Source organism: Ochotona curzoniae, unplaced genomic scaffold (assembly GCF_017591425.1).
Source record: "Ochotona curzoniae isolate NIBS_2020 unplaced genomic scaffold, NIBS_Ocur_1.0 scaffold_3208, whole genome shotgun sequence".
NCBI lineage: Eukaryota > Metazoa > Chordata > Mammalia > Lagomorpha > Ochotonidae > Ochotona > Ochotona curzoniae.
Window position 1 is genome coordinate 2,125,419 of NW_024467106.1, and position 23,542 is coordinate 2,148,960.

The 23,542-nt window shown below is 62.9% G+C and overlaps 2 protein-coding genes across 5 annotated transcripts; both read right to left on the bottom strand.

Moving 5' to 3' along the window:
• Positions 1–1,434: 1,434 nt before the first annotated feature.
• CEL (carboxyl ester lipase) lies at positions 1,435–6,589 on the bottom strand. The gene is made up of 11 exons (XM_041004647.1): positions 6,392–6,589; positions 4,813–4,963; positions 4,586–4,708; positions 4,274–4,471; positions 3,743–3,873; positions 3,550–3,657; positions 3,311–3,428; positions 2,591–2,777; positions 2,261–2,464; positions 1,837–2,034; positions 1,435–1,723 (listed from the first exon to the last, which is right to left on the bottom strand). Exons 1-11 carry the CDS (start codon positions 6,458–6,460, stop codon positions 1,435–1,437), a joined length of 1,776 nt encoding a protein of 591 aa, XP_040860581.1. The 5' UTR covers positions 6,461–6,589.
• Positions 6,590–9,453: 2,864 nt separating this feature from the next.
• Positions 9,454–23,274, bottom strand: GTF3C5 (general transcription factor IIIC subunit 5). 4 transcript variants are annotated; one of them, XM_040963198.1, is made up of 11 exons: positions 23,017–23,274; positions 20,633–20,837; positions 19,265–19,463; positions 15,157–15,352; positions 13,497–13,601; positions 12,730–12,844; positions 12,189–12,288; positions 12,010–12,085; positions 11,346–11,428; positions 10,981–11,136; positions 9,454–10,628 (listed from the first exon to the last, which is right to left on the bottom strand). In XM_040963198.1, the coding sequence occupies exons 1-11, from the start codon at positions 23,146–23,148 to the stop codon at positions 10,484–10,486; spliced, it is 1,512 nt and encodes a 503-aa protein (XP_040819132.1). In that variant the 5' UTR covers positions 23,149–23,274; the 3' UTR covers positions 9,454–10,483. The 4 variants fall into 4 exon arrangements, with proteins under 4 accessions (XP_040819132.1, XP_040819131.1, XP_040819129.1 ...); XM_040963197.1 differs by having other exon boundaries at positions 9,454–10,641; positions 10,994–11,136; positions 23,017–23,272; XM_040963195.1 differs by having other exon boundaries at positions 9,454–10,641; positions 10,994–11,136; positions 11,346–11,470; ... (1 more) ...; positions 12,208–12,288; positions 23,017–23,271.
• Positions 23,275–23,542: the final 268 nt, after the last annotated feature.

Sequence of the window (23,542 nt, forward strand, 5' to 3'; positions counted from 1 at the left end):
GGTGAGATCGCACGGCAGTGAGAACAGAAACACAACATCCCAAACCCAGGGTGCGCGACCCGGAAGGACTGCAAAATTCCTGCCACCGGGTTCAACAACCCGACCTGCATGCCGCAAACCTAGAACCCAGCGCGTGAAAATGGGGCACCAGCCTAAGGCAGACAGGAGAAGCACGCCGACTCCGAGGGGCTGTGAGGACATGGCCCCTGCAGGGGGACGCAGGGTCGCAGGCCACCTGGCCAGGGGGTCGACGCGGGCACAGCTGGGCTTTCCCGAGGCCTCTGAGAGCAGCGGGTTATCTCCGAGCACTAGGCTTATCGTGTGGAATTAGGATGGCTGCCGGGACAGACGGCGGCCCGCGTGTGCGGCTGAATTCCAGCAGTGAGGAACCAAAGGCCGAACAAACGCCAACAGAACGGATCAACCAAAAAACAAAGAGAACCCGCAAGACCGAGAGTCCTTTCTTTGACAAACTTCTAGCTGCACTGGCGGAAAAAATAGACTCCAATGACTAACAGTTCAGATGAAAGAGGGCAAATTGGTAACTACTTTACAGAAACAGAACTATAAGAGAATGCACAATACTGGGCCCAGCACAGTAGCCTAGTGGATAAATCCTTGCCTTGCATGCCCGGGATCCCATATGGGTGCCAGTTCGTGTGCCAGCTGCTCCTCTTCCCAACCAGCTCCCTGCCTGTGGCGGGGGACCCTAATGGAGTTCCGGGTTCCTGGCCGCTGCCTGGCCCAGCCCTGGCCAAGCAGCCATGTGACAGGAAGGAGAGCCAGCAAATGGGAGATGCTGACCCTCTCACTTTCACTCTGCCCTTCAAATACATAAGTCAATCCTAAAAACAAGAGCAGTTAAAGCAGCAGGCCCCCGGGCTGCTTCCCGCGCCTGCCAGCGCACTGAGCCAGGCCAGGGACAGGCCAGACAGGCAAGGCAGACAGCAAGAGGCCAGCCAGGGACAGCAGACAGTCCCCACAGTGGACGGTGGGGACTGCTGCTCTGGCCCTCCCCTCAGCCGCCTCCTGCCCATCCCACGTCCTCTGGCTTCATGCCTGGGGCAGCTTGCTGGTGCAGTGGTCAAGGCTAAGGGAGCCTCATCCTGTGAATCAGGGTCCCCCACAAGCCCCAGCCCCCCAACCCCAAGCCCTCACCTGGCATTGGGTATGTCACACCCCTCTTCCCCGCCACACACACTCACTCACTCAGATTCTGTGCCTCCTGTCCACAGTGACACCGGTTCTGAGGACATCCTAGGGCCTGGGGACGGAGGGAGAGGAAGCGGCCAGACCCTGGATCCTCCACTCGACAATGAACCAGACAACAGACCAGGAGCAGGAAGCTTTACTCGGGAAGAGCTCGGGAGGGGAGGCGGCCGCGTGGGGTGGGGTGCCACCCTGTGGCTCTTTGGCGCTGAGGCTCCTGACACACTAGAAGCCAATGGCCACGGGAGCCTGAGCGTCCACGAGGAGGTCAGCGGGAGGCGTGAAGCCGGCCTCTGGGTCATCCGTGGGCGGCACCAGCACCAAGCCTGGGTCGTTTCCAATCACCGTGGGCAGCTGCTGGTAGGTGGTGGTCCAGAACTTCAGGAAGCTGGGCCTCAGGTACTGCCCCCTGGAGTCTTTGGACGTCTGCTTGTTGATCTCCAGGTAGTTGCCATTCTCCAAGGTGTAGGGCTCCCAGTGGGCAGGCACTTCCGATGTGCCCGTGTTGGGATCCCTACGGGACAGGGCAAAGCTGAGCCGTGTCGCCAGGGCCTCACCCCCAGCCCTGCAGGGCATCGGAAAGACCTCCGGGCACCGTGCCAGGCGCCCCAGAGCAGAGCTCCTTACCCGGTCCTGGCGAAGTTGGTCCAGTAAGCAATCAGGCTCTTGGAGACCGTCCTGTCTTGAGCCCGGTAGCCCAGGGGAGAGGAAAAGGGCTTCCCAAAGACGTACTGGAGGTCGTCAGCGTGGTCCGCCCCCATCCAGCTGGGGTAGATGGGCATCCGCGAGGGGTGCGAGAACAGGTACCAGTATGTCTGGCCGGTCCTGAGGCGGGGAGAGGAGCCCACCCCGGTCAGCAGGCCCTGGAGGGGGCCGCTGGGGGGCAGGCAGAGCAGAGCCAGGGGAAAGCTGAGGTTGTCACCCCTGGCGAGGGGTACACGGCCTCCTCCCCGAGCTCTGTACAAGCTTTGCTTCCCTTTGTTGCTCAGCCGGCATCAAGAGGCAAAAAGGAAGTGCACCTGGACCGCGCCCCTCCACCAAGGAGCCTCACCTGGCGTGGCTTCGGTGCTGGGCCAGGGCCACCTCCGTGGGGATGAGGAACAGGATGTCCGTCTCTATGTCCACCACCGTCCTCTTCTTGTTCTCCTGGCTGGAGTCCTGGGCCCAGGACTCGGTGTAGGCGTTGTACACGGCCTCGGCCCCCGCAGTCCCCTTGGTGACTGTGAAGCCTCTGACCAACTTGTAGAAGTCCTCGCTGGGGGGAACCAAGGAGGCACTGGACCCCACCGTGGTGCCAACAGGAGGGCATCGGCGCAACCCCCTCCCCTCACTGTGCCATCTGCGTCCAGGCCAGTGTGCGCCCTCGGCTCCAGCCGCTTACTCTGACATGTCCTTGCTGGACTTGTTAATGACCGGCACGTCAACAGAGGCGAAGAGGTGGCCGTCCATGTCATTGGTGCCCGCCAGGTAGTCGATGTCGGCGGCGTTCTCGTACAGGTTGATGGGGTCGTCGGGGAGGAAGTCTCCGTCGACGACGGGCATGAAAGCCAGGTAGTACAACACGGGGTCTGCGGGCGGTCCAAGGCTCAGCGGGCTCCCCACACTCGGCCTCCTCACGGCCTGCTGCGGTCAGAACCCTCCTGCCTGCCCTCGTCCCAGCCTGGGCACCGTGGGCGTCGGGGGCAGGGCAACTGCAGGCCGTGGGGGCGGAGCGGCGTCCCTGGCTCCACCCTCCTGAACACCACCAGGAATGTCTCCTGCTTATGGCACCAGTGTCCCACAGCGGAGTGCTGGGTCCCATCCCGGCAGCACGAGAGCCACAACGGATGGCCGTAGGTCCCTGTCAGCACCCACGTAGGCGACATGGACGGACTCCCAAGCTGCTGGCTTCAGCCTGGCCCAGCCCCATGGGTGCAGCCATTTGGAGGGCAATGTCCCTGATAGAGATGGGGTAACCGTGACCCCGAAGGAGAGCGAGGAGGAAGGTCCCCACCCTGGGGACAGGGCGTGTGGCTGTGAGCTGCCTGGGGCTCCAGCCTCAGTCCAGAATACCTTGGCCCCACGTCGTGCCCCCACATCATGCCCCTGGCCGCCCACTCACACTCTGTGCCCCCCAGGGGCAGCCTGTAGGCCAGCGTCAGGGCCCGGGGGTCAGTGACCTTCAAGCAGCCGGCCATCTTTGCTGTGTCGTCCAGGGGACAGCCCACCTTTTCTGCAATCTGGGGATAGAAGCCAGGTGGACATGTGGAATTCAGGATGGGGAGCAATTCAGGGTTCGAGGCGTGGAAAACGAGCTTCCTGCCCACCCACCCCACCCCCACGCCTCGCCCCTCTGCTGACCTTCTTGGCCCAGAAGAGGGGGTCCTTTTGAATGGCCCAGGGGCTCAACGCCACCCCGCTCTGGCTGATGGCACGCCGGATGAGGCCCTTGTTGTAGGGGGTCAGGGTCTGTGACACACAGAGGTTCTGTCACCCAGGCTGCACCTGGGGCTCAGCAGCAGCCCCACCTCCCCACCGCGGGGGGTCCCCAGACCTGCAGAGAGACACTAGCACCCCCAGCTGATTCCCCAAAGAGGGTGATGTTGTCAGGGTCTCCCCCAAAGGCTGCGATGTTCCTCTTCACCCAGGCGATGGCCATGTGCTGGTCCCGAAGGCCGTAGTTACCTGGTGGCGGGGGGGGGGGCGGGGGGGCAGACGTAAGCAAGGGACCTTCTTCCTGAACCTTCCGTCAGGTCTGGGAGTGCCGCAGTGAGAGACCCAGGGACTGGCACCCCGCAGGTGCCATTCAGTGCTGGTGGGATGCGTGTCTAGACCTTGCAGAGCCCAGGATGGCACCAGGTGTGTCCTAGGAGGCTGTGCCAGGAGAGGGCTGCCAGGGAGGGGTGGGGACCAGCACAGCATGGCCAAGCCGTGCCCAGCTTCCCCTGGCTGCTGTGTGGTACCAAGGCTGCAGCACCTTCCTCTGTGCCCCGTGTCTCCCTCGGTGGCTGCCTGTCCACCTCTCTGAGCGCCCGGCAGCCCCCGTTTCTCCCAGGCCCCAGCCGGGCTTGGGCTCACTGCGCACCTGGCAGGTTGGCATCCCCCGTGCTGAGGAAGCCGAGGGGGCCGACGCGGTAGTTGAAGGTGACCACGATGACGTTGCCGCGCGTGGCGATCTCCTCGCCGTCATACAGGTAGTTGCTGAAGAAGTTGGCCCCCTGGCCGGAGCCCATGAGGTAGGCACCGCCGTAGATCCAGATCATCACGGGCAGGTTCTTGGAGACTGTGGTGGGGACAGGGGCACGGCCAGCTGAGCACTGACACCCTGTGAGCCACAGGCTTCTCCCTGGCAGGGGCCCAGCCAGGCCTCCCCTCACAGCCCTGCCAGGGCTCTGACCTGCCTTCCTGCCCTGGGGGACCCAGATGTTGAGGTAGAGACAGTCTTCCTCCCCAAAGGTGCTGGTCTGGGTCAAGGTGGCCTGCAGGCAGCGCTTCTTGTAGTCATTGGCCTTGAGGGTCCCTGCGGGCGGCCACAGGGGCTGCTGTGAGGACGTGCCACCCTGGACACCACACCCACCACAGGGCCTGCCCGGCACACACTCTCTCACCACCGCCTCCCCTCACCTTGCCAGCCCGGGTGTCGCTGGGGGTTCTCCAGGGTCGAGGCGGTGGCAAAGGGGATGCCCTTGAAGATGTCGATGGAGTCCCCGCCCAGCAGGCTGAGCCTCTTGTTGACGCCCTCCACGAAACCGCCTTCCGTGTACACGGCCCCCAGCTGGCAGAAGGCAGGGGGCTCAGCTGGGCCAGCCTGAGCCCAAGGCCGAGCCCAGCAGGTGAGCCCACTTAGCAGGGGGTGTATCAAAGACTGGGACGGGCCCTGCCATCTGCCCCACAGGGCCTGGCCCTCCCCAGGGTTGTAAAAGCAGCTGTTCCCTCTTGGGACTCTTCTAAGGCCTGTGGGGAGGGTCTGGGTTCTGGGTATGACTGGCCAGCTGTGACAGAGAGCCTCAGTCTTCCCCTCTGTAAGGTGGGCCACTGCTGTGTTGCCAGCAGATGGGAGGCATGGCTGGCGTGCTTCTTGCTCATTGTGCAAACCCAAGGCAGACAAAGGGTCTGGTTCCCTCACCTCCTGCCAGCCTCAGGGGCCTACCTGGCCTGAGCCCCCCAGCCCGGGGAACAGCCAAGATGGAAGGAAGGCTCTTACGTCTGCACATGGCGCCTGGAGGCTGGCACAGGTGCCTCGGCCAGCCCGGCTCATACCCTCACCAGCCTTCAGGTGGGAAAGGCAGCACGCACCCACACCCACTGTCCCAGCCTCGCCAGGGTCCCAGCGACCCTCTGAGGCCTGGGGACAGGGCAGTGGGGGCTGGGCTGAAGCTGGAGGGAGGAATCCCCCCAAGTCCAAGCAGGGGGCCGCCTGGCACCATGGGAGAGCCTGGGAAGTCGCTTCTCAGAGGTCTCTGTGGTGATCAGCCCCGGGACTTTCCACTGAGGGGCGGGTGGTTCCGGGAGGGGGTGCTGGCACCTGCAGCGGCAGTTGGCAGGAATCTGGGTCCTTCCAGCTGCACTGGAGCTCTCAAGGCAGTGACAGGAGGGGTGCACAGAGCGGGGCCCATGGGGGGCTGGGACAGCAGGGTGAAGGGTGGAGAGGCAGCAGGGTTGAGTGGGGAGGGCAGGAGTTAGAGACGCGTGTCCCCCAGGGAGGGACAGCAAGCAGAGGAGGCAATGTGCGGGAGGTGCAGACCCCCAGTTTGGACAAGGCTGGGTTTGCCGGGTTTCAGGTGCCTGCTTGTGGTTGCTGTGTGTTGTGATGTTGGGCGTGTGGCCAGCAGGCCCCGTGGGCCTCTGCTGGGAGGTGACATCGGCAGGGCGTGGGAGGAGGCCAGGACCCACGAGGCTGGTACGTTGAAATTTCAGATTGGAAGGTGAATTTCCTTTTTTTTTTTTTTTTCCTTTTGGTTTAAATTGTTCCAGATGCCGTGTGGGACGCACTCATACCAACACCCACTGCGGTCTATCTGAAGTCCCGTGGAGTTGGCCTCCTGTGCTTACCCAGTGATCTGGGTCATCGGCGGAGTGACCCCTTCAGAGAGGCTGTGCACAGGAAGAGAAACCCCAGCCTGCTCTGCTCTGGGCCCTGGCTTCACTCGCACTGCCGGCTGGGAGGAGAGTGCAAGGGGCGCCCTGCGAGGCTGCCACTTACCGTCACCGCGGCCTGTGCCGCTGTCAAGCAGCAGGCCAGGCCCCATACAATCAGCTCCAGGCGTCCCATGGCGTGCGTCCACTCTGGGTGGCTCCCCAGGGGGTTCAGGTACTTATGGAGCCAGAGTCAAGGTCACGGGTGCAGACACGGTGCAGCTTGCCCAAGGCCAGCCGCTGCTGGGCATCTGGGTAGGTGCCTGCCCCCCCTGGGAATGGAAGCAGGTGCTACACACAGGCCAAGGCCAGGGCCTGGCTGCATGCCGGCCGCCACGGGTTGAGGGCCTGACTGTGTGCCGACTGCCGTGGGTTGAGGGCCTGGCTGCGTGCTGACTGCCGTGGGTTGAGGCTCTACTCACAAGGGCGAGGAGGTGTGCTCCGTCTCCAGGCTCTGACTGGCCCCCTGGCTCAGCCAGGGGAGCCCCATGGGGAGGTGCAGGGGTTGGGTGTTGGCTTCTGGGTCACAGAGGCTGTGAGCTACTGGGCACTTGGCAGGGCTGAGCCTGCATTGAGGAAGGAGGGCATGGAATCCACAGCAGCGCGGAGCCACGAGTCCAGAGCCCGGTGGGAAGACAGGAGATGGGAGAGATTGTTGAGACCATGGGGTGCTCATTTCTGCCAACACGAACCAGCAAAGACCACCTTACCTAAGAAGTCCAAGCTTGACACTCAGTGGGCAACAGAGGCTGCAGGCGGGGCTGCCCCTTCCCTGTCCAGGGGCCTGTGCCTTCAACACTGACGCCAGCCCACTAAGTCGCCTTTGGGCTGCTGCCTGGGCTCATATCACCCGCAGGTCTGTCTGCTTGATGCCCTCACCACTGAATGGATGGACAGTGGTGGGGAGGAGCTGGGTCCAGGGCAGGGGGGCAGGAGCCAAGGGTCCTAGGAGTGAAAAGGACTTGGCCTCTGTCAAGAAAGTTCAATTCCATGAATTTCCGACAATGTTGTCTGCCTTTGTGTCCCAGCTGCTCTATTTCCCTTCCAGCTCTCTGCCGCTGTAGATCTGCGACCTTGGATCCTCTTCAGTGGGTAAGATGGAGTAGCTGGCCCAGATCCACATGCAGGATGTGGCAGCCCATTGAGATCTGCAGAGGACAACTGGTACCCTGCCGGGAGGAGGAGGGCAGGATTAATTGGACAACTACCCCGGCCAATGTCCGGGCAAATGGAGACTCTAAGGTCGACTGTGACAGCCAATGGACACTGACTGTGCTCCCCCATCCATGGGGGAGACTGACAGCATTTCAGAATTACTGAAATCTGGGCCAGTCTCCAGTGCGCCACATCTGGACGCTGGGTTGATATTGGGTGGCCGTTCCCCATCCCGGGATTGGGGTTGTTGGAAGGTGGGTATGGCTTCTCCCCTTGTCCCACACACCCCACCCATGCCCCAAGAAACAAGAAAGAAGAAACAGAAAATTTGGGAACAATAATCACACACATTTTTCCTTAACCCTTGATCCTTCCCACCCTAATTAACTACATAAACATCATCTAAAGTTAAAAAGTAAATAAAAAAACAAACAAACAAAAAAAAACCCAGTATACCAGAAAGCTAGAATTTTTTTAAAAAATGTATTTGAAATACTTTACAGACAGATCTTCCTCAATGAGCTAGAGCTGAGCTGATCTGAAGCCAGGAGCCAGGGGCCTCCTTCATGGGTTGCAGGGTCTAAGGTTTGGTCCTCCACTGCTTTCTCAGGGCGTAAGCAGGCAGCTGGATCGCAGGTGAAGCCGCTGGGACCATAACTGGCACCCACGGGGGACGCTGGTGCTGCAGAGGGCGAGTGTGAAGCGCCACTGCCCTGGCCCCCTAGAGCTGCTCTAGAACCACAGCAACACAAGATGCAGGATGCTGATACTTCACACGTCCCAGAGCCCAGGGCCCCCACAGCCTCGGCCTCCGTCACAATGAGAGGCACCTCAATGACAACCCTGAACTGGTACCCAGAGCCCACCGTTCACCTGAGGGTCGCTCCATGGTCTGCATGGGGGCACCTGATGCCAACAGCACACAGAATCCCCAAGGTGCCGCTCGTCCCAGCTAATGCAGCCACTGGGGCATGAACTAGCGGAAGGAAGATCTGTGTCTCCTCCTCTCTCTGACTCGTTCAAGTAAAATAAATAACTCTTTAAAAATTGCCGCGTGATCTCCAGATGTGGCTGCACCACCTGCCACTCTGCCCCAGTCAGGGGGAGTTGCTCCTGCCCCCGTCCTGGTCAGCACCTGGTACTGTTGGGTTCCTCGAGTTTGGCCACCTCGACAGGTGCACACTGTCCATGTTATAGCATGTCAGGATGCTCCTATACAGGCTTTGGTACCTGCCCATCTGTTCTGTAATTTATTTATTTAAGAGAGAAGAGAGGGAGTGGTGAATCCATCTCTCATCTGGCCAGGACAGCCAAGGCCGGGGCCTGGAACTCCATCCTCGTCTCCCACTCCCACGTGGCCCAAGCACCTGGGCCGTCCTCTGCTGCCTTCACAAGCGTATTAGCAGGGAGCTGGATGGGAAGCAGAGCAGCCGGGGCTCCAGCTGGTCCTGACTGGAGACTGGGTGAGCAGAGAACGACGGTGACTCCCAGGTGGAGACCCGCAGGGCAGTGCTGGCAGTGCTGGCAGCTGTCTGGCATCTGGCATCTGGTGGGCTGACGTGAGAATCAGAAGGGGCCACGAGGTGTTTGAAGAGTGGCCCAAGAATCAGAGACTGCGAGTGTTAGGTGCTGTGAGGCTGGACTGGGGAGGAGCATTTAGCCTGGTAGCGAAGATTCCAGCCAAGGGGGGCACTGCCGTGATATTATGGGACCAGCAGCCTACGTGGGTGACAGCTGCAGTGCCAGTGGCTTCACTTCTGATCCAGCTCCCTGCTCATGGAAAGCAGCAGAGGATGGCTCAAGTGTTTGGGTATCTGTACCCACACGGGGGACCCAGAGTGGGCTGCTGGTTCCTGGCCTTGGACTGGCATAGCTTCAGCCATTGTAGCTGTTCGGATCCCTGTCTGTCCCTCTCAGCCTTTCAGATGTTAAAATCCAGGCAAGACACTGGCACCACACATTAGAGTGCTGAGGTTTGATTAAAATTCATTTTAATTCCAGCAAAACACACGCAAGAAGACACAGACATGGCACGTCTGGCCTAACACTGGCAGCGGGGGCCGGTGGGAACCTGGGCCTGTCATGACCGCCTGGTGCTGCCCAGGACGTGGGCTGCTTCCTGAGACCAGCTCTGGTGCTGAGAGGATTCCCGCAAGCTTGATGAAAAGTGGGGAGACCCTGCGAGGCCCGGGGCGTAACCCTGCCCTGGGCTCTGGCTGAGAGCAGCGTGGGGGTGGCCCCCTGTGTTTTGCAGGGTCACACAAGGACTGGAATGGTCGCTGAGAGCAGGGAGAGCCCAGAACCGCACCGCCTCGGGCTCAGCACAGGCAGGGAAGGGTCGCAGGGGCCAGGGTGGCGGGCTTGTGTCCCACTACAAGCAGGTCCCCAGGAATCCCCGCTGCAAGCACCACAGACCCTGGAATCCCAGGCACAGGGCAGGGTGGCCCTGCAGCACTGGGGTGACTGGGGTCAGACGACGGCCCTCCAATGGCTCAAGCCCAACAGGAAGTGGCACTGCCATAGCTCTCCGTGGCAGTGGGCTTGGCAGGGATAGTATGCCGCGGCCAAGAGAACGGTGGGCATGTTGGCCGTCAACCTGCAGAACCCACACACCCTGGGAAGTCAGGGCAGGCAGCTGCCCCCAGCACCCCCTGCATTGTCGGCAGGCCACTGAACAAAGGGACAGGTGAGGCTCTGCACGCAGCACAGATGGCCCAGGGGGTCGTGGCCGTCTGTGACCACGGGTGAGCCAGGCTCCTCGGGCTGTCTCTGCCTGCAGCCTCAGCCGATCCCAGGTCACCAGAGCCAGCTCAGTGGGGCCAGGGATGCCCTCAACCGCCCAGGGCCAGACAGCCACGCACAGCAGCGACCCACAGCAAGGCCCAGCTGCAGCCTTTGCTGCAATTCCAGTTTTCCTCGAAAGGTCCTGGCCCTGCCTGTCTTTGGTTGCTGGGCCAGCCCTGGGTGAGACCTGCCATCAGCCGGGTCCTGGCTTGTGGGCCTCTCACACGTAGTCCAGAATCTCCATCTCCATCTCATTCTCGCTGCCGTCTGAGGCCTTGAAGTCCTCCTCCTCTTCCTCGTCGTCCTCGTCCTCCTCCCCGGACTCGTCGGTCAGCTGCTCCTTGCCGCCGTCGGCCTTGGCCGGACTGGAGAAGAGGGCTAGGCGAGAAAGGCATAGGCTGTGGGTGTGGGCCAGGGTGGGCTTAGGCAGCGCTGGAGTCGGCCGGAGCCTGGAGCCATCCTGGGGAGGTGATACTGAGGCAGGCAGGTGGGAAAGCCACTTCCGGGAAGAGCTGTGGGGCCACCTGGGGTGGGACTGCTGCCCCCAGAGCCAGGCAGGAATTCCCTCAGTGGAGCCACTTACTGCCTCCCAGCTCGCACGGAGCCAGGGTCTGGCAGGCTTGGGATGGCAAGCCGTGGCCCTGATCACAGAGGTGGCCAGCTATGCCCTCGACCTGGGTGTCCCCCTGTGGGTGCCCTGCCTGGGGACCCTGGCACGTGTGGCGCTCACCAGGCCTCCGTGAGCGGATCGTGTGCCAGATCATGAGTGACATGCTGTCCCGCAGGTCGTCGCTCGTCTTGGGGAGGCACCACCCGTCACGCTCCGTGCACAGCTGCTCCTCGCCGTCGTTACGGTGGATGATCCTCTGCAGCCTGGATCGGGGAGGGCTGAGTTGAGGACAGGGACGGGGCCCACAGGGCTCCGGCACGGGGGAGGCAGGCAGCACCCAGCTAGCCGCCGCTTGATGGATGTGGTAGAGACCTGCCAGGCCGGGCCTCGACCTGCCTGCCCCAGCAGGCACGGCCCACTCCCTTTCCTCCCAGCTTTGCGCTGTCCTGTCCCTTGGGCCCCGCATACGTACTCATCCACATTCAGGTCACACAGCTGGTAGAACATCTGGCGATAGGGCGGCAGGGCCCCCTCCCGGAAGATGTAGACAGAATCCTGGGGGAGGGGCAGTTGGTGGGTCAGGAAGTTGAGTCCCAGCTGCTGTGGGGTGGCAAGACCCCGCAGGGAAATCTCCACGGAATCAACTGTCCCTTCAGGGGCCTAGATTGGGGCAGACCGTTGCCTGGGCCCTGGGCTTCCTACAGTGTGGCCTGTGCCAACTGGGCGACCTCTGCCCTCACCTGCTGCCTTGGCAGCCTTGCCAAGGAGTGCCTGTCTGCTCTCCCCCCTACCCAGCACCCATCTTAATAGGGCACCTTCCTCATGCCCATCCCAGCTGTTCTCACTCTGTGCCACCCTCACTTGCTGAGGGGGCTGGGAAATTTCCAGCTGCCACTGAATGTTGGCAGCCAGAGGGATGGGAGACTGAGGGCTGTTGTCCACGGCCAGCCACAGCTGCGGCTCGGAGTCTGCCTCGGCTTCGTTCCAGGTCCAATTCCCCTGGGCCGGGGCTGGGGTCACAGGCCACCATAGCTGCCATCAGATCGTCCCGCCCAGTGTGGTGCAGGGGGTGGACAGAGCTGCACCCCAAGCCCTCCTGGCCCTGCCCGTCTCTGCAGCTCAGGAGCAGCACCCACCTTGAGCTTGTACTTGGAGGAGGACTTCTGCGGCTCGGCTGTGCCCGCAGGGTTCGAGTCCTGCTTCAGATCCTGCCTGGTGACAAGCTGGCTGGCTGCGCAGGGACAACGACAGTGCTCTGGCAACCGCAGCAGGCAGGGCCCTGGAGCAACCCTGAGCAGCGAGCCCTGGCCACAGCACAGGCCCAGGACGCTTACCTGTCTTTTTGACAGTGATGGGGAGGCTGTAGTTGTAGGCGCTGCGCTTGGCTTTGACAGGCATGTCCCCAGGGGCGTAACCTGCAGCCAAAGGCGGCACAGGGCCAGCTCCTGAGAAAGGGCCCCCCAGCTGCTGCACTGCTGGAGGGTCACCAGAAGGCCCAGCCCTGCCCCAGGCGGGGGGCCGAGGCCATGAGCGGGTCCGGCCCTGTCCCAGGCGGGGGGCTGAGGCCATGAGCGGGCCCAGCCCTGCCCCAGGATGAGCGGGCCCAGCCCTGCCCCAGGCCGGGGCCGAGGCCATGAGCAGGCTGCTGTACTCAGCACGCTCAGCGGTGCCCGGGCAGGCCCTCCTGCTTCTACGCTACTCTGGGTCCAACAGTCTCATCTGGGAGGGCTTCTGCAACCGCTCCACGTGAACAGATTCTTAGCACAAAAGGCAACGCCAGAAACAGAGAAGCACGGAGGAGGAGAGGGAAAAGGAGAGAGAGAGTGCGTGCGGGCAGAGCTGCCAGCGGGGCTTACCGTATTTCATTCCACAGCGGATTCGGAAGTCAAGCACTTGGTAGATCTTGGCTTCCGGGTGCTTGCGGGGGTCGTACCCGAAGCGGATCCACAGGCTCCTCCAGGGGCCTGTTATCTGAGACACAGGCGGGCATGTGAGCAGGGGCCGGGGCAGGTTCCGGCTCCCAGGACAAGCCACCAGCGTCCATGGGCCATGGGCAGGAGCCCCTGCAGGTGGTATGCAGCTCAGCTGAGGTCACACTCAGGGAGCCATCCTGCGAGAGCCGGCACTGCAGCAGTGCTCAGCTCCTGGCTCGAGGGAACAGGGTGTGCTCTGGCCCCACTGGGTGTTTGTGGTGGGCTTAGACCTACAGAGCTGGAGCTGAGGGTCTGGGGACAGGCACCTGCTATGGGCCTCGCAGGAGGATCTCACACTGGCTCCCCAATGGCTCCAGGTGGGGATTCTGGGCAAACTGGGAACCCCAAGCACGACAACCCCATCTCAGCCCATGAACCCCACTGGACACGAGTGGAGGAACTATGCTGGTGACACCGTGGCCACACAGGCTGGGCCTGGGTTAGCAGGACCCCAGGGAGGAACCAGGACGTGAGGCACACATGGCCTGCCCAGCTGCCCAGTCATCCAAATGTGCTCACTGTGCCATGGAGGGGCTGCAGTGGGAGCCGCAGCCCCTGCTCTCGCTGGGCTCAGACGCCACGCCGGCTCACAACTCGCCACGCAGCAGGCCGGCCCACACTCGCCACGCAGCAGGCCGGCCCACACTCACCATGTAGTAAGCTATCAAGGGGAGCAGGATCTTGAGCTTGTCAGGGTGGATGCTGATGTTGGCCTTGACGGCGTTCCGGGACCAGATGGGACGGATCTCAAACAGCTGGGGAGGATCAAAGGCAGGGCTTAGTGCAACAGCTGCTTCCAGTCCTCGGAACACGGTTGGGGTCCTGGGCGTCCTTCCCAACAGGCCCCAGCACCGTTAGCCCCGCACTTTCTCACTCTCTCCCTTCCCTTACGCGGACCTGCAGCCCAGCACAGGTCGGGGGCAGCTACGAGACTGACTGGCGGTCCTGATGTGATAATGGGGGCCAGTCTGGGCTCTCCCCCAAGCTCACGGGGTGCAGGGCTGGGCTCCCCCCAGCTCACGGGGTGCAGGGCTGGGCTCCCCCAGCTCACGGGGTGCAGGGCTGGGCTCTCCCCCCCAGCTCACGGGGTACAGGGCAGCCAGCTGGGGGCCAGGCTGGGCTCTCCCCCAGCTCACGGGGTGCAGGGCAGCCAGCTGGGGGCCAGGGCTGGACTCTCCCCCAGCTCACGGGGTGCAGGGCTGGGCTCCCCCCAGCTCACGGGATGCAGGGCAGCCGGCTGACACAGAATGTGCTAGAGCTCTGGAACCTTCAGAGAGCCTGAGTGGGGTCACCACGTGGGCAGGAGGGGAAGGCGCTGGCCCAGTAGCCACAGCGAGGAGGCCCAGGCAGAAGGGGCCCTGCAGGCTCTGTTGGGATCTGCGCTGTGTCCAGAGACAGAGGAGACAGCCACACAGGCTGAAACGCCCTCCTGCTCCAGCTCTGGAATGGCCTGCACTGCAGCCCCAACAGTACAAGCCAGGGACGAGCCGGCCCAGGTCAGCAGAGGGCCCCGCCTTGGGCATGCAGCTCTGACATGTCATACCTAGTGGGGAGAATCCCTGAGGGCTGGGCCTGGTGTGATAGCCTAGTGGCTAAAGTCCTCGCCTTGCATGCACTGGCATCCTATAATGGTACCAGTTCATACCCCAGCTGCTCCACTTCCCATCCAGCTCCCTGCCTGTGGCCTGTGAACACAGTGGAGGACGGCCCAAAGCCTAGGACTCTGCACCTGCGTGGGAGACCCAGAAGAGGCTCCTGGCTCCTGGCTTTGGTCAGCTTAACCCCACCACTGTGGCCACTTGGGAGCGAGCTAGCAGACAGAAGAGCTTTCTTCATCTCTCTCTCTGTAAATCTGACTTCCCAATAAAAACAAATAAGCCTTTAAAAATAAAATCCCTGAGGGCTCACAAACAAAATGTGCCATGGGGACAGCTGGGCAAAGATGCCGCGGCCAGCCCTGAGGCGGCGGGCAGCCCCGAGGCAGCGGGCAGCAGCGGGCCAGCAGTGGGCAGCAGCGAGGCAGCGGGCAGCAGCGGGCAGCACTGGGCAGCAGCAGGCAGCACTGGGCAGCAGCAGGCAGTGGGCAGTAGCGGGCAGTGAGCAGCAGTGGGCAGTGGGCAGCACTGGGCAGAGGGCAGCACTGGGCAGCCCTGAGGCAGGGGCAGCACTGGGCAGCAGCGGGCAGTGAGCAGCAGCGGGCAGCACTGGGTAGTGGGCAGCAGTGGGCAGCCCCGAGGCAGCGGGCAGCAGCGGGCAGTGGGCAGCAGCGGGCAGCACTGGGCAGCAGCGGGCAGCACGGGGCTGGCTCACCTTCCGCAGCTCCTCCTCGGTCTTCTGGTCCACGGGGTTGCCGCACACCTTCCCCCACGTGTGCACTGCGGCCTCCAGCGGCTGCATGGGTACTTCATTGTCCTCAAAGTTGACAAAGATGGCATTGTGGGGACGCCGGGCTCTGCTCAAGCCAATGAGGTTCTCGCCTGAGGTGGGGGGGTTGTTGTAGCCTTCCCTAAGGAACACAGCATGGTGGGGTGCCACTGAGGGCAGGCCCACTGGGCAGCAGCGAGCGCAGGGAGCCGGTGCAGCAGAGTGGGAGGGCCTGTCCCGGGGCTGCCAACGGGGGAGGAGGGACCCCGACGGCCGAGTTGGCTTGGGGCAGCTCCAAGGCCATCACAAGCAGATACGGGAGGCACTGACAGGCTTCTGCTGAGGGACCTGGGACCCCCAACCCAGGCGCCTGGCTGTTCTATGGCAAGGGGAGGACCCCGCCATGGTGCCTGGCTGCTCCATGGCCCAGGAAGACCCCGCCCAGCCATGCCACGAGGGCTAGGCAATCAAAAGTGAAGCTCCCCTGGACCTGACCAGGCTGCCTGGCACCAGGAGCGAGGCCCTGTGCGGGGGGGAGGGGCACTGGTCTGGCATCACCAGTGGACCCATGGGGTATTGCTGCCAGTGGGTGGGAAATCTGCCTTCTTGGGTTGCTGTGGACCTAAAACTGCCCTAGAAACAAAGTCCTGACCAAAGCATATACACAGACCAGGGTTCTAGAACATTCTGTGTTCAAGGTTGGACGCCAGCCCCCCCACCCAGCGGCTCTTCACCAGCTGTGTCACACTGAAGTGTCTTAAAAAAAATTATTTATGGACCTGGTGCAGTGGCCTAGCGGCTAAAGTCCTTGCCTTGAACACACTGGGATCCCATATGGGCGCCGGTTCTAATCCTGGCAGCTCCACTTCCCATCCAGCTCCCTGCTTGTGGCCGGGGAAAGCAGTTGAGGACGGCCCAAAGCCTTGGGACCCTGCACCCATGTGGGAGACCCAGAAGTTTCTGGCTCCTGGCTTCGGATCGGCATAGCATCAGCCGTTGTGCTCACTTGGGGAGTGAATCACCGGATGAAAGATCTTTCTCTCTGTCTCTCCTCCTCTCTGTATATCTGCCTTTCCCATAAAAATAAATAAATCTTTTTTAAAAAAAAAAATACTTATTTATTTATTTAAAAGGCAGAGTTACAGAAAGAGGGAGAAGAGGCAGAGAGGAAGATCTGTCTGCTGGCTCATTCCTCAAATGGATGCAATGACCAGAGCTGGGCCAGGCTGAAGCCAGGAGCCAGGAGCTTCAACCCTCTCCGCCACGTGGGTGCAGGTCAAGGACCTGAGTCGTCCGGGCTTTCCCAGGTGCCTCAGCAGGGAGCCCGGTGGGAAGTGGAGCAGCCAGGACTTGGAACAAGCGTGCTTGCAGTGGAACTTAGCCAGCCATGTCGCAGTGCTGACCCCTCAAGGATACTTAACGTGGGGCTGGATCCCCTGTGGCCACACTGGGGTGCCCGTTCCCACTTGTGCTGACTGTAGCTTGTTCCCTTAGCTGCACATTGAGAAAGAACGCAGGGGGGCTCCCAGCAGGGATGAAGCCCCTAGGGGCATCACGCCTGTGCCTTTGGGGTGTGTGCCAGGCACAATGAGTCATGCTTGGCAAGGTTGGCATGCCTTACTAGGTGCAGGTTCCAGTCTCAGGTGCTCGGCTTTCCACCCAGCTCCCTGCTAAGGCGCCTGGGAGGTTATAGCAGATGGGCTGTGCAGGTGGGACACTCGGATGAGGCTCCTGGCTCCTGGTTCCAGCTGGTCCAGCTCTGCTGCTGTGACCACCTGGGACCACTGGGCAGTGACTAGAGCACAAGGGGTCTCTCCTTTCCTCCCTCTAGCTCTCTCTGTCATTCTGCCTTTTAAATAAATAAATCTTGGGCCCAGTGGCCTAGTGGCCTAGCAGCTAAAGTCCTTGCCTTGAATGTGCCGGGATCCCATATGAGCGCTGGTTCGTGCGCCAGCTGCTCCACTTCCCATCCAGCTCCCTGCTTGTGGCCTGGGAAAGCAGTCGAGGATGGCCCAAAGCCTTGGGACCCTGCACCCATGTGGGAGACCTGGAAGAAGTTCCTGGATCCTGGCTTTGGATCGGCATAGCATCAGCCGTTGCGCTCACTTGGGGAGTGAATCATTGGATGGAAGATCTTCCTCTCTGTCTCTCCTCCTCTCTGTATATCTGACTTTCCAATAAATAAATAAATCTTCAAAATAAATAAATGAATCTTAAAACCAAGACTGCCCTGACCAAGTACCACACTGTCCTGTTTTCTGGGGGGCTCCATGTACCCCAAGAAGGAAAGCTGGACACCAGGCTCGGAGAGCAACAGCAGGGGGCGGCGAGCAGCCCGTGCCCAGCGCTGTGGAGGAAGAGCCTGCTCTGCCACGGTGGCCCTGGCCAATGGCTGGCAGGGGTCTTGTGCTGCCCTGCCGTCAGCAGGACCTACCTAGGGGCTGCGGAGCATGCCGGGCCCCACCAGGCCAGCGTCACCACTTCCCCTCTGTCCACCCGACCTAAAGACACGCCACCTTGCAGGACCCAGGCGATCCAAAGGGCAGCCGCCAGACCCTGTGTGCCTGGGGCGGCTGGCAGAGCAGCAAAGCAAACAGCACCCCTGGGAAAAAGCACAGACTCCTTCCACGTGCTGGGTAAGCGATAACACCCCAGGGGAAACGGGCTCTGGGGGCCAAAGAGCCCCGCTCCTCCCCGTCCACCTGCCAGCTCCGGGGCGGAGCCAGAGTGCCACGGCCTGTGGGTGTTCTGTCACCCAAGGAGCAAACGGTGTGGGTGGGGGGGAAAACGTTCCAGAACCAACCACGTAAGCACAAGAGGGATTAGACCCACCCACTGGCAGCGCTTGCCTGGCGGGACACAAGCACCCTGCCACATCACCCCATGCAGCGAGGGGACCAGACGGCCTGTCTTCCTCTTAGAGCGTGAATTACATCCTCAAGCAGGAGGACAGTGGGGTGCTGTGGCCCCCAAGATGTCTCTGAACACAGCGGGGCTGCGGGCTTAGGAAGCGCTGACAAGCCCGCCCACGTAGGTGCCCAGTGATGCACTCGGCCAGCTCCTGGACGGGCTGAGCAGGGCCAGGCCAGGACGGCGCTCTCCCTGTCCGAGTCGTGGGGGCACAATCAGGCGTCTCCAGTGTGCAGGCATGCCTGGAACGTTCCATGCTCAAAGCCGCACCCTCTGCTGGGGCCACCCCTGCCACTGGCTGGCCTGAGGCTGCTGAGGGCCGCCTGCCTCCCACCGACCCTGCAGGTGCCGCTACCCTGGAACGCTCCCTGACGCCTCGAGCCTGGGGCTTCCTGTCCTGCCCAGGTCCCAGGTGCTGGGCCACACACCCCGGGTTCCAGGGAGCACCTGGACATGATGGCCACTCTGTCAGAACTGCAGGTGGAGATGTCCTTAGACGAGGTAACGGTCTCTTCCTCCCGTGCCCCCAGGGGCAGCTGCTCTGGGGCCCAACATTCCAGACTTTTCCAGGCTTCTAACACCATGCCGCAGCTCACATCTGCTGCCAGGGTGTCCCAGTGCCTGCGTTTCCCACACACACCACACCCTGGACACATGCCCACCAACAGGCTCCCCGCCACCTGCAGCCCTTTGCCCAACCACCCTCTGGCTCCCCCGGCTCCTGCCTCCTCACTCACAGGGCTGCCAACGCCTGCCAAGCACCCGCCCACAGGCCGGCCACAAGAGGCCGAAGGGCCACCTTCAAGGCTTCCGGTCTCCTCGTGTGCAGTTTGGACAAGCAAGGACCACACGACAACACACAAGGCCGAAGAGCCGGGCTGAGCTTTGGCAGGTGAGCGTGACAGAGCCGGCGGAGACGGCCGAGGACTACGAGGGGGCAGTTGTGACCCGTCGGGGTGGGGACGGAGCAGCCGAGCGGGGCGGGGGGATGTGGAAGCCAGCTGGCTTCTGCCGGACTGCGTCAGGCCCTCCAGGGGTCTCCCGGCCTTGCACCAAAAGTCCGTGCACTTTTCTGATCTCATCCAGCAGTCGCGCCGGGTGGGCGCTGAGGGCAACCCGTGCCCGAGGCAGCCTGGGCCCTTACCGGTGCTGCGTCTCCGGCCGGTAGAAGTAGTCCACGGGGGTGTCGAGGCGTGAGAAGATGGGCGGGGGGATGTAGAGCGGCAGGTCCTGGTGGAAGAAGCCCTCCTTCTCGGGCTTCAACATGACCAGCTTGTCATACATGGACCTGCACCCGCCGCCCGCCTCCGTGTGCACGGCCAGGTACTGGAAGTCGGACATTCCTGGGGAGAGACGCCAGTGGTGGCAGCCCCAGGACCCACACCCCTATGAGGAGCACCCTTCATGGCGCCCCCTCCCTCCCACAAACATCAGGCCGGGCAGGGACGGGGGACAGGGCGGCGTGCAGGGGCAGGGACGGGGGACAGGCCGGCTGGTGTGCAGGGGCAGGGACGGGGGACAGGCCGGCCAGTGTGTGCAGGGGCAGGGACGGGGGACAGGCCGGCGGCGTGCAGGGGCAGGGACGGGGGACAGGCCGGCGGCGTGCAGGGGCAGGGACGGGGGACAGGCCGGCGGCGTGCAGGGGCAGGGACGGGGGACAGGCCGGCCGGCGTGCAGGGGCAGGGACGGGGGACAGGCCGGCGGCGTGCAGGGGCAGGGATGGGGGACAGGCCGGGGTGCAGGGGCAGGGACGGGGGACAGGCCGGCGGCGTGCAGGGGCAGGGATGGGGACAGGCCGGCCAGTGTGTGCAGGGCCCCAGCCAGTTAAGCTGCCCACTGGGACAGTGGCATCCCATCTGAGCACTGGCTCTTGTCCCGACTGCTCCACTTCCACTCCAGCTCCTGCTGATGTGCCTGGAAAGGCAGTGGAGGAGGGCCCAAGTGCTAGGCCCTCTGGGTGGAGTTCTGGACTCCTGGCTTCAGCCTGGCCCAGCCCTGGCTAATGCAGGGAGTGAATCAGTGAATGGAAAATCTTTTCCTCCTGGTTGCCCAGCCTTTAAAATAAATGAATCTTAAAAAAAAAATTTTTTTTAAATCTTAAATTCCACAGGGGTGTGAATTGCCAGTCTGTGGACATGGGGGTTTCAGTAGGACCCAGGACTTGGCACAGAACCCAAGAAGACATGCCAGCCATGAACCTGCTGTGCTCAGGGCACCCTCGGGGTCTCCAGGACCCCCATCAGCCCTTTGCCCCGACCCTCGGGGTCTCCAAGGACCCTGCCAAGCCAAGGCCCGCCCTCACGCTGCCAGGAAAACCACACCCTGGCTCGGCCCTGCCCACTGGCAGCCAGGCCCCGCCCCCACGCCGAGCGGCCCCGCCCACTGACTGCCAGCCCCGCCCCCACGCCGAGCGGCTCCACCCCAATGCTGAGCGGCCACGTGTCCTGCCCCTCAGGCCAGCGTGGCTGGCGCAGGCGGCTCCCACAGGGTGCCCGGGGACTGCAGGACGCACCCTGGAACTTGTAGACAATGGGCACGATGCCCACAACCTCCATGTGCAGCGTGACCTCGGGCGGGGCCCCCGGCCGCCGCCGCGTCCTCTTCCGGACGCGCAGCAGCAGGTTGGTGGCGCTGAGGCGGTTGGCACACACCGGGTGGCAGTACGGGTCCTTGGGCCGGAAGTGGAGCTCCAGCCTCTTGGTGGGGTCTGCATAGATCTGGGGGCGAGAGGGCAAGGTCAGGCAGCCGACCAAGAAGGGCTGGCGGGCTCACGGTCAAGCTGCAGTTGGTGAAGCCAGGCAGTGGAGTTCTTCCCCGGCCAGAGCATAACTGGAAAGGCGGCGGTCAGCTCTGCCAGGATGCCCCTTTCGCCCCACACCCCTCAGCCTCGGGCACACCTGGGCTCCGGATAACCACTGCAGGATGACCCCAGGCTCATTCCGTCTCGTGTGTCCGAGCCCAGAGATGAAATCACCACCACTCTACTCTCCATGGCCTGCGGCCCGCCGAGCCAGGCTCCCACCTCCACGGGAGGGCCATCGCGTTCAGCGCCCGCTTTGGGGGTGACCCACCAGCATCCCCTATGGGCCCCAGTTCCAGTCCTGGCTGCTCAGTTTCCGATCCAGCTCCCTGCCGAGGCTCCCGCAGAGCAGCAGCAATGGCCCAAATTCCTGAGTGCCCACACCCACACCCACCCGGGAAACCTGGATGGAGTGCCAGCCCCAGCGTTGGCACAGCCCAGCCCTGCGTGTAGAGTGAACCAGCAGAATGCTCTCTCAGGTCCAACTCTCCTTTCTAAACACATAAAAAGGTCTTAACACAGACAAGCGATGGCCGTGCAGCAATGGGTGACGGGCTCAGCGCAGAGCCACCACAAGTGTGGCTCCACTGGGCAAGCTCGGTTACAAGCAAGGCTCCCAGGACACTTGCGGAAGTCATGGGGCATGTCCGGCTCCTTTCAAATAAAGGAAAAACAAAAACCCACCCTAGGCCTCACAGTCTGCCCGAGTTGCCTTCGTGCAAACCGATGCTGGCCTGCCCTGAGTGGGTGCAGGACAGCACGGCAGCCACAGCCCCGGGCAAGGACGCCTGCTCGCCGGCCGGCTGCCAACAGCCACGCCAGTGCCTGGCCCTGCGTGGGCACCGCCAAGGCAAAGCAGCATGAATGCATGCATGGTGCCAGGGTTCGGTCAAGCAGCCAAGCCCCAAAACAGAAGCCTGGACGCTCTCCCGCCATGTGGCTCGCTAAGGCATGCAGGGTCTGCCAGCTTGCAACGTCAGACTGCAGGACACGGTGGGCAAGGGCTGGCCCTTGGCCCAGCACACCTGCGCTCTGGCTCCCAGGCGGCGGCGGTTCCGTGCCCAGGAGGGATGCTACACCTATCCAGACGGGCCCTGCACGCCCTGCTGGACTCGGACACAAAACAGCAGACAGATCCTCTTTCTGGAACGCTGCTTTTCAAGTTAATAAATCTTAAAAAACAACAGAAGCCAGGCATTGCCCCTGATGTCATCAGAAGTGGCAGAAGCAAGAGCAGCACGCGTAAACAGGATGGAATGTCACTGGAGGCCGGACTCGGCCGCGTGAGGAGGTGGGCAGTAACTGCGCGGCCCACGCACCCCCGAGGCTCCCCTCCCCGTGGTCACCTGCAGGACAGCTCCAGCCCGGGCAGGCTCCCGAGGAGGGGAGTGGGCACCGCACCCGCCACCCCGTGCGCCCCCGAGCTGGCCGCCTCCAGCCCCAAGCGCCCCCCGCCCGTGGTCTCCCACTCAGGGAAGACCCTGCGCTCAGGCGTCGGAGAACGAAGCTGAGGGTCAGCCATGAGAAGGGGTGGAAAACAGCCCCTCACCACCCGCCAGCACCCCCGTCAGCCTTCGCCCCGACCCTCGGGGTCTCCAAGGACCCCGCCAAGCCAAGGCCCCGACCCTCGGGGTCTCCAAGGACCCCGTCAGCCTCCGCCCCGACCCTCGGGGTCTCCAAGGACCCCGTCAGCCTCCGCCCCGACCCTCGGGGTCTCCAAGGACCCCGTCAGCCTCCGCCCCGACCCTCGGGGTCTCCAAGGACCCCCGACAAGCCAAGGCCCCGACCCTCGGGGTCTCCAAGGACCCCCGACAAGCCAAGGCCCCGACCCTCGGGGTCTCCAAGGACCCCGTCAACCTTCGCCCCGACCCTCGGGGTCTCCACGGACCCCCGACAAGCCAAGGCCCGCCCCCATGCTGCCAGGGAAACCACGCCCCCGGCTCGGCCCCGCCCATCGGCGGCCAGGACCCGCCCCCACGCTTAGGGAAACCCCGCCCACCCGGCCCCGCCCACTGGCCACCAGGGCCCGCCCCTCCCCCGTTGCCAAGGAGACCACCCTCCACCCCACCCCCGCCGCCGAGTGCCCGGCTCCTCACTCGGGAGACGCTCTCCTCGCCGCCCAGCGTCGCCAGCATGTTGCTCACGTCGCGCACCACGCCGGGATACTCCACGCACACCATGCGCCGCTCGCGCTGCAGCTCCAAGGAGACGGCCGCACCGGCCGCCATGGCTGCTGTCAGGCCCGGCGCGCCTTCCGCACCTCCGGCAGTTCCCCGACGCCTGTCCCGGTGGTTCCGCGCAGACACCGTTCCGGGTCTCCCGCCAGTCAGCCAGGCATCCGGAGGATTGCAAATTACCACGCAACCCTCGATTTTAGCCAATGAAGATTCGAGTTCGAGCCAAGCGGTTTCTTCTTTTAACCAATTAGAATCTCGGAGGAGCCCTGTTCCGCCCCCTCCTCCATCGGTCAGCTCTTAGCCAATAGGAAGTCTGGAATTACCAAGGGCCCTGCCATCTTCCGGGGAACCCATCCAATGACGATAAGGGGGCGGGCCCAAGGCGGGCTTCCGGTTCGCCTCTGTGCGAGAGAAGGCGGAAGCGCGGTCCTCGCCGAGTTGGATG

What these genes read in the sequence shown, in the direction of transcription:
- CEL (XM_041004647.1), bottom strand. Translation starts at nt 6,460, where the DNA reads ATGGGACGCCTGGAGCTGATTGTATGGGGCCTGGCCTGCTGCTTGACA. An exon ending in GTGCTAGTGTCTCTCTGCAG is followed by an intron (nt 3,658 to 3,742) that starts GTCTGGGGACCC and finishes TGTGTGTCACAG; the next exon opens with ACCCTGACCCCCTACAACAA. An exon ending in GCCCCTGGGGGGCACAGAGT is followed by an intron (nt 2,778 to 3,310) that starts GTGAGTGGGCGG and finishes GACCGCCCGCAG; the next exon opens with ACCCCGTGTTGTACTACCTG.
- GTF3C5 (XM_040963195.1), bottom strand. Translation starts at nt 23,148, where the DNA reads ATGGCGGCCGGTGCGGCCGTCTCCTTGGAGCTGCAGCGCGAGCGGCGC. An exon ending in CATTGTCTACAAGTTCCAGG is followed by an intron (nt 19,464 to 20,632) that starts GTGCGTCCTGCA and finishes GTCTCTCCCCAG; the next exon opens with GAATGTCCGACTTCCAGTAC. An exon ending in CCGAGGAGGAGCTGCGGAAG is followed by an intron (nt 13,602 to 15,156) that starts GTGAGCCAGCCC and finishes GATCCTCCCCAG; the next exon opens with CTGTTTGAGATCCGTCCCAT.